Below are 12,438 nucleotides of genomic sequence, written 5' to 3' on the forward strand. Positions count from 1 at the left end.
AGTTACAATGTCCTAAGTTTTAATTTGTGCATGTTGTTTTAGGAAATAGTAGTGTTTATTTAGTGTCAGTGTTGGGTTAGTAGGATTAGTAGGATTGTTGGAAAAATTGCTGTAAATTGAATAATGTATTAATTTGTGTTTAGATTTATATTAGATTTAAATTGATATTTTTATAAACTTAATTGGGCGAGTCAGGATCGAAAGGGTGTTGTGATCAAATGTGGTAGAAAAACTGAAAAGGCGAAGAAGATGATATGGATGGGTGGTGATAAGCTACAAGGAAGAAAATTGAGGAAATAAGCAACGAATTGAAAACTGGATGGGAAAAGGAGGGCTTTTGATAGCTAGAATGGTCAATAGAGTGATGCAAAATTTGAAATTTTCGCTTCACAATACTTAAACGATTCCAAATCGGATCCTGACTAACCTCTCAAAATTTGAACCCATTTGGTGAGAAACTGAAATGGCACAAACCATTTGAAGTTTGTATGGGAATTACTATGGTAAAACCAAGATTTTTGTTCATGTCTATCTAATAATTCACCATATCGGTCTGCTTCAAAAGCTTTCAATTTCACTTGTAGGAAATTTTCCCTCCCTTAGCCCTGAGGCCTCCCTAAGCTCAGTCGGTAAAGGCGCAGCTACAAAGCAAGACCATGCTGGAGGTGGCTGGGTTCAATTCCCGGTCGGGTCTAAGAATGTTTTGGGTTGGAAAATTTCTCGACTTCCCTGGGCATAGAAGTATGATTGGACTTGTCACACAATTATATCAATGCAAAAATGGTACAGGCATCAAAAGCTCTCAATTAATAACTGTGGAAGTGGACCTAGAACACAAAGTTGAGAGCACGCAATAAGCTAATATGCGATATGCAATAAGCTTGAAATGCGAAGAAGAAGAAGAAGAAGAAAAAGAAGAAGAAGGAAATTTTCCCAGCTACAACTTTGCCAAAGACCACTTTTTGATTAAATGCAAGGATCGAAAGTTATTAATGGTTCAATGCACTGATGTCTTACGATCATGCTCAATCAACTGCTCAGCATGCAACATTGGTGTTTCTGGGGCGTTGAATAGGACACAAAAATTATGGCTACTATGTCACACTGCAAAATACAGTGTTGCCTACAGAGCAGCTGCTTGATCATGTCATAAGTTTACCAATCTCTTAAATAATTAATAACTATTTCCTGTCTCGTTTTACATAGAAACGGTCTTGAGCAAAGTTGTAGTTGCTATAAGAATAGCTATCGAGCTGTTTCGCAGCTCAGTATGGAAAAAGACTAGAAAGCAATGAACAAAAAGTTGAGATTTCCCATAGCAATTTAAATGAAAACTTCAAATGGTTTGTGCGAAGTCTGTTTCTAACCAAATGAGTTTTAACTTTTGGAGGCTAATCACGACCCGATTTGAAACCATTTAAGCACTGTGGAGCGAAAAAGTCAAATTTTGCATCAGTCTAATGGTCAACCATTGCCCAGAAGTATACCGGCGTTCGTGCGTACAAGACGTGAGTGCAGTCAATACTGTAGTGAACCGAACAAAGTGCCTCAAAGTGCAGTTAACGACCTTCTTCTGTTCCGTTCAGGACCTTTTTTATTTGTTCCACGAATATCCTCACGATCGGCACGTTTCGACAAGTCAGTCTCGACTGTCTTGGTCTAAAACTCAAGGACCTTCCACTCTCCGGCTTGTAATTGCCAGAAAGGAGAGGCATGGATTTAATGGAAATTGTTGGAACTTATAAGGAAAATTTCAGCAAAGTTCCGAGAGGTTCATGAAATTTTAGGAAACGTTAGTGAACTTACATGAACATAAGAAAAATGTGAGAACATTTTAAGGGAAGTTCCGTGTTTTAAATGGCAGATTAGGAAACTTAAAAAAAAAACCGGGAACTTCAGCGAAGATCGTATAACATTAGAGACAGTTCCGTCAATTTCAAGAAAAGTGCAAGAGTTTTTAAGAAATTCTGAAATTTCCGACAGAAAGTAAAGAGAATTTCGAAGGAGATCATAGATTTTTAAGTAGCTTCATTATATTCAGAAAAGTTCCGAGTACTTCGAGGATGATCAGGGAACTTAGAGCAGTCCCATGATCTTCTGGAAAATTGCAGAAAGTTTCAAGGAGTTTCGAGGAAGTATGGAATATGCTGAGAATTTCAAGAATGTTCCGTAAACTTCGGGCACATTGCGGGATCATGTGAATATGATAAATTATAACTTATATGAACATCAGAATAATGATCATGAGAAAATTCAGAGAACTTCGGGGAAGTACCGTACGAAATTTAAAAAAAATCCGCAATATTAAGGAAACTTCGAGGAAGATCTAAGAATTTAATGACATTAACTTCAGAAGAACAGCGGGTACTTTTAAAAAATACTTGATCATTTCTGGGAAGTCTAGAGAACTTCAAAGAAGTTCAGAGATCTTTCGGGCATTGCGAATAACATCAAGAAAACACGTAAAACATCAATGGAAATCTTTGAATTTTGTGGAACCTCTTAACGGAATGTACTTTATCACTGAGTACATGGCACTGATGACGTCTGCAAGTAGTAGACGGAATACGCGTATCTGTCAAAAGATAAGCAATTATAACGGAATTAAATGGAAATATATCAACTCACTCAAAAAGCTCTTCATAAATGAAAAGTCTACACTTTTGGGGACGTACTAAAATGATGAAGAATTAGAGCCGATAATTTATGAGCAGTTCCATGAATTTTAGGGAAATTTGAGAGCTTTATTTAAAATCTAAGAAATTAATATAATTATGACGCTTTAGTTTTAAGAAATTTAACGCAATCTTAAATAAGTTCTGTAAATTTTATAGAAGTTCAAAAAACTCAAGTGAAGTTAATAATTTTCAGAAAATCTTTACAGGAGCCAAGAGAACTTCAGGAACGTAAAAGTAGTTCAGAATGTTGTAGAGAAATTCCGAGCACTTCAAGAAAGTTTCATGAACATCAGCAGTTGTGTAGTTGCGGGTAGTCGAGGTCGAGCTTTTTATCGGAATCCAAAATTTCATGTTCAATTGGGGCGTCCTTATATTACTTCTACGACTACCAAGCTCAAATTTTACGATTACAGCACTGAACATCAGGAAAATGCGGGAACATTTTAAAAGATGTTGCGTAAGCTTCAGAGCAGTTAGGGAACTTCAGGAAAGATGATTGCAATCACATTAATTTCAGGAAAATACCGAGAAATTTTTAGATGCTACCAAATTTTCAAGTAGCCCAGAAAACTTCATGAAATGTTGGAAAGCTTCACCTGTTCAGAGGTTATCACTGAAACTTACGGACCCTTGGGACTGTTCTATTCAGTTCAGGGCAGTACTAAGAGCTACAGATGAATTTCAAGAATTATAGGGAAATTCCGTCTACACTTTTGGGGACGTGCTAAGATGATAAAGAATTAGAACTAAATGTATTTCAGGAAAATTTGAAAACTTTATTTAACATCTGAGAAGTTCATATACTTATGTGGCTTTAATTTTAAGAAATTTAACGCAGCCTTAAATAAGCTCTGTAAATTTTAGGAAAGCTCAAAGAACTACAGTGAAGTTATTAATTTTCAGAAAATCTTCACAGCAGTCCAGAGAACTTCAGGAACGTAAAAGTAGTTCAGAATGTTGTAGAGAAACTTCGAGAACTTCAAGAAAGTTTCATGAACATCAGCAGTTGTGTAGTTGCGGGTAGTCGAGATCTAGCTTTTATCGTAATCCAAAATTTCTTAATTTGTTCAATTGGGGTGACCTTATATTATTTCTACGACTACCAAGCTTAAATTCTACGATTACAGCACTGAACATCAGGAAAATGCGGAAACACATTAATTTCAGGAAAATATCGGGAAATTTTGAGATGCTTCCAAATTTTCAAGCAGTCCAGAAAACTTCATAAAATATTGAAAAACTTCACCTGTTCAAAGATTATCACTGAAGCTTACGGATTCTTAGGACTGTTCTATTAAGTTCAAGGCAGTACTAAGAGAATTATAGGGAAATTCCGATCTTCAGGGAAGATCAGAGAATCTTAGGGCAATTCCATGAGCTTTTGGGAAGTTACATATATTTTAAGCAAGTTTCCAGAAATTCTGGAAAATTCTTTAAACTTTAGGAGCTTCCAAGAATTCCAGAAACATTTTTTAACCTTCTGAGAAGTCCAGAGAAATTCAATTGTTCAATTGAATTTCTCTGGACTTCTCAGAAGATTAAACATTTTTTCTGGAATTCGTGGAAGCTCTTAAAGTTTAAAAAAATTTCCAGAATTTCTCGAAACTTCTTTAAAATGTATGTATATTAAATATGTCCTTATATTACTTCTACGAATACCAAGCTCAAGCTCGTCACTTAACATCAGGAAAATGCGGAACATTTTAAAAGATGTTGCGTAAGCTTCCGGGTAGTTTCTAGAGTTAGGGAATTCCAGGAAAGATGATTGAAATCACATTAATTTTCGGAAAATATCAGGAAACTTTGAGATGCTCCCAAATTTTCAAGTAGTTCAGAAAACTTCATGAAATGTTGGAAAGCTTCACCTGTTCAGAGGTTATCACTGAAGCTTACGGATTTTTAAGACTGTTCTTTTAATCTCCAGGCAGTACTAAGAGCTTCAGAAGAATTTCAATAATGATAGGGAAATTCCGAGCTTAAGGGAAGATCAGAGAATCTTAGGGCAGTTCCATTAGCTTCTGGGAAGTTACATACATTTTAAAGAAGTTTTCAGAAATTCTGGAAAATTGTTTAAACTTTATGAGTTTCCAAGAATTCCAGAAACATTTTTAACCTTCTGGGAAGTTCAGAGAAATTTAATTGCTCAATTGAATTTCTCTGGACTTCACAGAAGATTAAACAATTTTTCTGGAATTCTTGGAAGCTCCTAAAGTTTAAAAAAAAATCCAGAATTTCTCGAAACTACTAAGGAAAATGCGGAACATTTTAAAAGATGTTGCGTAAGCTTGAGAGTAGTTTCTAAAGGTAGGGAGCTCCAGGAAAGATGATTGAAATCACATTAATTTCCGGAAAATATCAGGAAACTTTTAGATGCTCTCAAATTTTCAAGTAGTCTAGAAAACTTCATGAAATGTTGGAAAGCTTCACCTGTTCAGAGGTTATCACTGAAGCTTACGGATTCTTAGGATTGTTCTATTAAAGGGTTATCACTGAAGCTTACGGATTCTTAAGATAAGTTCTATTAGGATATGTTCTATTGTACTAAGAGCTTCAGAAGAATTTAAGGAATTAAAGGAAATTCCGAGCTCCAGGGAAGATCAGCGAATCTTAGGACAGTTCCATTAGCTTCTGGGAAATTACATACATTTTAAATAAGTTTTGAGAAATCCTGAAAAATTGTTTAAACATAAGGAGCTTCCAAGAATTCCAGAAAAAAATATTTAATCTTCTGAGTCCAGAGAAATTCATGAAAGTCTAAATATGTTTAGGAATGTTATGCGAGTATCCGGGTTGTTTGAAACAATTCAAATCTGTATTTACTTCATGAACATTGTGGGAACTTTAAGAAGCTCTGATGACTTCAGAGAAGCACAGTTAAATATGAATATCTGGAAAATAGCAGCAAATAACAGTCACGTTTCACGTTACGCTGTCCGTTCGTGATTCTTATTCTCGCTTAAATTGATAGCGTCTATTACCTATTGCTTGGAACGGATCAAGAGAGAGTTTGACAACTGATCCTGAATTGAGAATCGCCAACTGCAATCCACCCCTGCCCACTGTCAACAACTAACCTTCGTACGGATTCTCCCCGGCGGGGACCTCACCCTCGCCGCTCTCTTTCCGCCGCTTGGCCTGATCGGTGAAGTGGGTTATTAAGGCGTCTATCATGGCAGCTTGGCGGGTGAAGATTTGCATAAGTTTGGTTGCGGCGATTCCGTTCTCCACAGCGGCAAACTGCAGAAATATGCAAGGCATGCACTCCGGATCGTTCACGTTGCTCGGTTTCGCGTAGTCCCAGGACAGTTCTTCGTACTTGAGCCCCAGCAGTAGGGTCTAAAATGTAAAACCAAAAAAATTGAGCAGTGATGGTCAATTCAAGAAAAAGGTAGCCTCTTACGCATTCGATTTGGTCTATCACGAAGACGCCTCGTTCGTTTACTGCTATCAGTACAGGAAGGTCCTTCTGTTGCATCAAGCTCGTCAATCCTCTCACCGGTTGCTCCACTTGACCGTGGAAGTAGGTGGCCCTGAAAGTATTACGGGGATTTGCTCAGTCCAGAAAAATCTTTAATTATAAAATAATCCTACCCATAGAATGGCAGTGCCCAGCAAAATTCCAAATATTTTCGCATGAGCTTCTTGGTCGTGGCCGTCGTCGGTACCCGTTTGAATTGTTCTAGCAGTCTTACCTCGGCCGACGACCGCCGGCTGATTGGAAGCCACGACCAGCTGGAGCTCTTGGCCACGTGCGCCGGCAGGAAGCGGAATTGGTTTTCTCTGTCGAAAAAGCGTGAATGTTGAGAATTTTGTGACAGGAATAATCGCACTTTGCCACTCACCTAAAGTAACTAATCGAGTGCGTGTGCGAATTGTACGGTCCCAGTTCTATCCTAGCCTGGATGCCACCCAGCATGATCGAATGTGAAGACTCCATCACGTACCGTCCCAGCAGAACATTGTGCCGTGCTTCTTCGTACAGCAGCTCCAATATCCGGGGGTCCCTGTTAATGCAAAAAAGAACAGTTTAGATTCATTCAAGCCAACAGCCCACGAACACAGAGATCTTACTTGATTTTCTCCTCGTCCTTCTTCGAGAAGAACACATTTCGCCGCAGCATGGTCATCGGTTCGTTCGACAGCTTCTCCAGCTCGTTCCCGTGGCTGTGCTTGTCGAGTAGTTTGGACCACGCCACCCGTACCGCGTACGGCCGGTGGTGTGGCTTCAGCTGCACCTCCAGCAGCGGGCTGGTCATCCAGAGGCCGAACACGCTCTGCGCCAGCAACTTATTGGTAATTCCTAACTCTTCACAGCCGAGTGCCGCGGCCAGCATCACCTGGGCCGGGCATTGTGCGGTACCCTCGATTTCCATATGTACAGCGATGCGGGACATCAGATAAACCACCGTGGGTATCACCTGGAGTTAGAAACAAATGGGTTGGAGGGTTCTAAGTAAGTATCTATTGAGCTTTTCCGAAATTCGTTAGGTGACCAAAGATTCATAGATTTTCAATAAATTATTAAGTCGTATGTGATAGAGGAGATTTAGCGTTTTCTTTTCTTTTCGTCGATCTTGTTTTCCGTACTGAGTACCAATGCTACCGACGCCAGGGAGGCAGCTCCTACACCTGGACCCTACATATTGACCCACCAACTCATGAACCGGGGACCAACGGCTTTACTTCCCTTCCGAAGGAAGGCGTGATCAGAGATTTTATGCCTCAGAAAATCCCGGCGGCGCCGACTGGGATTGAACCGAGGCCTTTTGGGGTGAAAGGCAATCACGCTTACCACTACACCACCGGCGCCGCTATTTTCCGTTTTCTTATTCATCTTAGAAGTGACCACTTCTATGGGAACCTGTCTGCATAACGCACACTAGAGATGAAAGGGTATGCAAATTTGAATACCGGAGCCGACCCGCACCCGATTTCTACATTGTTCCCAAGCCGTACCTGACCTGAACCCATCGGGTACAGGTACGGGTCGGGTTTCAAGTAATCATACCCTTACCAGACCATCTCCAATTCATAGAACATACAAGTTGTTTTGCATTGTTTGAATTTATTAGTTGGCTCACGAATATTAGGGGAAATGGATGTAATGTCGGGTCATTTACCTAAGTTGGCCCATTCATAAATTCAGCAATCGAATAAATTTTCAATAGCGACTAAAAATATAAATAAGTACCGTCCCAGTGTCGCGTTCATCTATATAAAATTGATAAATATGGTTAGTAACAGAAATTTGCTAAAAACTATGTTTTGACGTTCAGAAGTAGGACTTTCTTGCAAGGAGTACCCGTACCCGACCCGAACCTGGCTGTTTAAGTTTTGTTGGGATTGCGCCTAGAGCTCTGCAGCTCTACATGGTTCTGGGCCCATAGCTACAAGGTCTGGTAGAAATGCCAGTTATTGTATCAGGTAACGAATACCAGTATATGTCTGACCGAAGCCAGAGATACTGCGTCCCTAATGAACATCTACTTTCTTCGAGTCCTGATCGCACTGTTCATCATTCCAACCGCTTCATATGGTTTCTGGATCCATGCCATCCAGTTCCAAAACTAGCTGCAATAATTCGCACTATATATGATCTCATCGCAGTCATCATCATTGAACAGCTTGTCCAGCTTCAGTCTTCAGCATTCAAAAGCTCCACATGGTTCTGGGTGCATACTCTCCAGTTTCTAATCTAGCTACACACACACTTAGAAATAACTACTTATATACGAGACGTAATCCACATTCAATGTCATTTATACAAGGTCTGGTACAAAGGGCCAATTCTCTTCATCGACTTTCTCTTTGGTTTACTACGGCAACATAAACGAATTTCTCGCTAAGCTTTCAGCCAGTTCGACAGAAGATGATGTTAGCTTGCGCCTGAAACAACACACTGAATGGAAAATTCATTTGCAGTCGGGCTATTTGCGAAAGAGAAAATCGATGAAAGAGAATCGATCAACAATGAAAGGCCCTGTTCTCGTGTTGCACGAATTCATGAACATTTAAGTCAAGCTGAACCTAATGCAATAGGTCCTAAGTAACATTGATCGATTCTCTTCGTCGACTTTCTCTTTCGTTAATAACTTGATCACAGAACCGTTTCTTGATGTGTTTGTCATATTAGATGCTAGATGAAAGCTTCTTTTATCGATCTATGTGCTGAAAAAACATGGGAATGTCTTTACAGGACCGTGGGGATGCATAGAGAAAGTCGACGAAGAGAATCGGTCAATGTTACTAATGCAATGTTCAGCTTGAAGTGTTCTCAAACCGAAACATAAGCAAGTCGACGAAGAGAACGTTTGTTTGAATTCGACAGTGTGCATGCATAAGGGCGTATACGCAATGATCGAATCTCTTCATCGATTCTCTCTTTACATTGCTACAGCTAAGCGAAACAATTTTCTAGAATTTTTTTCAATGCAGAGTTGTAACAGGTTGTACTGGCTGTCAAAAGCAACAGCAAACGCACGAATTATTAACAAAAGGGAAAATCGACGAAGAGAATCGATCATCGCGTTGACGCCCTTATGCATGCTCACTGTTGAATTGTTTTTTTTTTTTCAACTGATTCTTACGTCAAAAGAGCTGTTTACATGTATCACTCTCAGCTAACCTAAATGTATAAGCCTTTTTACTAGTGTGCATGGTCTGGTAAAAACGCTAGTTCTATATCAGGTTACGAGTTTTGGTATATGTCTAGCCGAAGCCAGAGATACTGCGCCCCTAATAAATTTAATCAATTGTTTCAGAGCATGCACCACCTACGTCTTCATCGTCATCACCAGCATTGGACATCGCTTGTTTCATCTATATTTCAATGCAGGCACCACTTCAATAATATAATATGCTTCTGAATTCCATGCTCTCGTGTTCTCCAACTAGCAACTCGGTCAATTATTAAATAGTAAGTTCCTCTATGTGTGCATTGATATAGATTATAAGTATTGAATTAGATTACAAGCTACCATTGCACTTCCTCCATATTTATAGCATTTCAGCTCACTGGAAAGTGCATCTATTGCAAACTTCGTTAGAAAAGATTGAATGTTCTATGCCTATCGGAGAAGAGGCTTGAAAGGAGCTTCACTCCAATGAACTTTTTTCACCATGAAAAAAAAAAGTCGAATGAAGGAGAAGCCAGGTGTCCTCGCAACTCAGTGACAGGTCACCAATGTCAAGAATTCTGGGAAAATTGAACTCGAACTCACCAGAATAATTCCGTAGGATTGCAAAGCACCCTCAAAATGGCAATAGACATGATTCAGTTGGTCATGGAGGCGAACCAGCCCAAGGCTGAAAGCCTCTTTAATAAAGTTAAATAATAATAATGATTCAGTTCCAGAGTTTTCTATAAGTGAAGGGAAGATCTAATCACGGTCAGTTTTTAAAGTTTACCAGTACCACGGATTTCCCGAAAACTCTCAAAGTTGTTAACAGGGTGGCCAGTGAACCGAGAAAACATGAAAATCGGGGAAAAAATCTGGAATTTAAAAAGTAACCTACTACTCGACGAAACATTACCAATGGCTCTCAAAACGTCAATTATAGACCCATATGACGACCGTAGAACCCGTTCTGGAAATTCCGGATTATGATACCGTATGGTCACTATGATATTTCTTATATTTCTCTCGGATTGTTGTTCCACATGGTCAAAATGATTGTCTCTCATGGTTATGGCAAATCACATCTTCATGAAATATGACCAGTGACACCCCATATGGCCATCGTAAAACTAGTTCGGATATTTTTGTTTACGGTGGTAGTGAAAACATGAATAGAGCTAACTGCCACCGTACACCTTAGGTTTCTGATGGTCCAGGTAATGGGTTTACATTCTGCAAATTCAAGAGTAATCATTATCATATCATACGATGCATCATCAAATCATATCTACTCGACGAAATATTTATCAACACTTGTTTTTGGTTGTGTTACGTTCCCTCTGGGACTTTACGCCAGTCTACAACTTTGTGTTCTTTGGGCACTTTCAATTGTTCCAACACGATGTTAATTTAAAGCAAACAATGCGTAGCCAAATAGTGCCGCTCAACTGACCTGTCTTCCATTTAATAGGCCTTGGGTGGGAATTTAGATATTGGAACGAGTCATTCAAGTCGACTTCAATAGCGTCTAACAGTTTGTCGAGCTTCCTTCATCACATCGGCAGACGGATTGATACAAAACATTCTGGTACGTTCTTTTATAACCTCGCGCAATCGGCTCATCTCTCGATAGTCATAGCGAGTCATAGCGAGCACGTAATTGTTTGATTACGGCCAATAAGTTTGATCAATTTTCAATTGTTAACCATTGCTAGACAACTATTATCATCATACTAAACAAATCTTACATCAAATCTGAATCAAATGGTATGATAAAAATTGAAATTCATTCGTAAATGACCGTGTTTTAAGTGTTCAAAACCTAACACCATTTCGTAACACTTTTTTTTTATTTGCACCCCGATGTAATCCACAAAGATGTGGTCCTACGTCAAAAATAATGTACGATGAGTACAAAAAGTTTTTCTTTACAGAAGTATGCAGAATTTATAAAAAGAACAAAATCTAAGAGTAAGATCATGTATGTGCCTTAACGAAACTTTTTATGAAGGACATGACGTAAATAATCGATGAAGGAAACTTCAATTTGAAATATGTTCTTTCGATTGCCGTTTCAGATACTCTATTTTTTAGCCTGTGAAAGGGATCTCTACATGGCGAATGAGAACGACCCAAATTTGAGTTTAGTTCACTCATAATCGCAGAAAGTGCAGGAACTCAGCGATGAGTAAATTTGCCTCATGTTTTCCCAGGTTTTTCCAGGATTTTCCAGGGAAAAATTCCCGAATTTGAGAAAAATAAAGAGTGGATTCACTCAGTCTAAATATTGGTACTACTCCGAGACTGAATAAAATTTTCGTCAATTTCCTCATTTTCCGGCAGATTTTTTAGGTTTTCCACAGGAAACCATGAGACAAATTTTACTCATCGCTGAGTTCCTGCACTTTTGGCGATTATGAGTGAACTAAACTCAAATTTGAGTCGTTCTCATTCGTCGTGAAGTATTTTTTTTCCTGGTGAACATCTTACGAAAAACAGATTATGCGTAATTTTCTATAGATGTCACCACAAACAACAGCAGTGACTCCGATCGAAAATGAATGCAGAAACTTGACAAAATGGTTTGTTCTTGTGGCTCATGGACTTGAACAAATTTTGTTGATGCTGACTGTTTGAATAATATTTAATAAAGAGAGAAGGATAAGTAATTTCCATTTAATTCCACTACCTTATTTGCTTATCCTTTTATATCCAGCATTTTACGAGCGCTCATGGCAGCCACAGTCTGGTTGAGTTTCTGGTAGAGAACATATGATTTGATGTATGGCGAAAATTTGTTCGTTTATACGTCAAACGACATAACCCAAACATCAAATCGAATGTTCCCTACCAGAAACTCAGCCAGATTGTGGCGGCCATCAGCCAACCTTCATGGCAACGGGTTTGTTTATTGTTTAGACCTCGAGTACTATGCCCCTAATGAGACAGTGAAGACGTCGGGGTTGCGATAGATCATAAGGCCCGGTGAATTCCACTTCACTGTTCCCCAATGGAAGTAGAAATCGAAGCATTCACTCCGATGTGGCATGCGTTTTCGATCCACTAAGGGTTGGTCAGCCCGGTCGCATCTTTGGTGACTCAAGTGCAGCTGCACGGCATGATCCCTTGGGTGATTCGATCCA

General features: G+C 39.2%; 1 protein-coding gene across 1 annotated transcript in view; it reads right to left on the reverse strand.

The window, feature by feature from the left end:
- Positions 1-12,438, reverse strand: part of Bili (FERM domain-containing protein 8 Bili) — a 218,594-nt gene that overhangs the window by 11,907 nt on the left and 194,249 nt on the right. Inside the window, exons 5-9 of the mRNA XM_065222477.1 lie at positions 6,750-7,096; positions 6,521-6,682; positions 6,270-6,458; positions 6,079-6,208; positions 5,753-6,014 (exon numbers count right to left, since the gene is read on the reverse strand). Of these exons, the coding sequence (XP_065078549.1) occupies positions 5,753-6,014; positions 6,079-6,208; positions 6,270-6,458; positions 6,521-6,682; positions 6,750-7,096 (1,090 nt within the window). The remainder of the gene's footprint in view (positions 1-5,752; positions 6,015-6,078; positions 6,209-6,269; positions 6,459-6,520; positions 6,683-6,749; positions 7,097-12,438) is intronic.

The sequence above is a fragment of the Ochlerotatus camptorhynchus genome, unplaced genomic scaffold, assembly GCF_037179485.1.
Source record: "Ochlerotatus camptorhynchus isolate MF236.1 unplaced genomic scaffold, CSIRO-AGI_Acam_v1.1 ptg000170l, whole genome shotgun sequence".
NCBI classification, from domain to species: Eukaryota; Metazoa; Arthropoda; class Insecta; order Diptera; family Culicidae; genus Ochlerotatus; species Ochlerotatus camptorhynchus.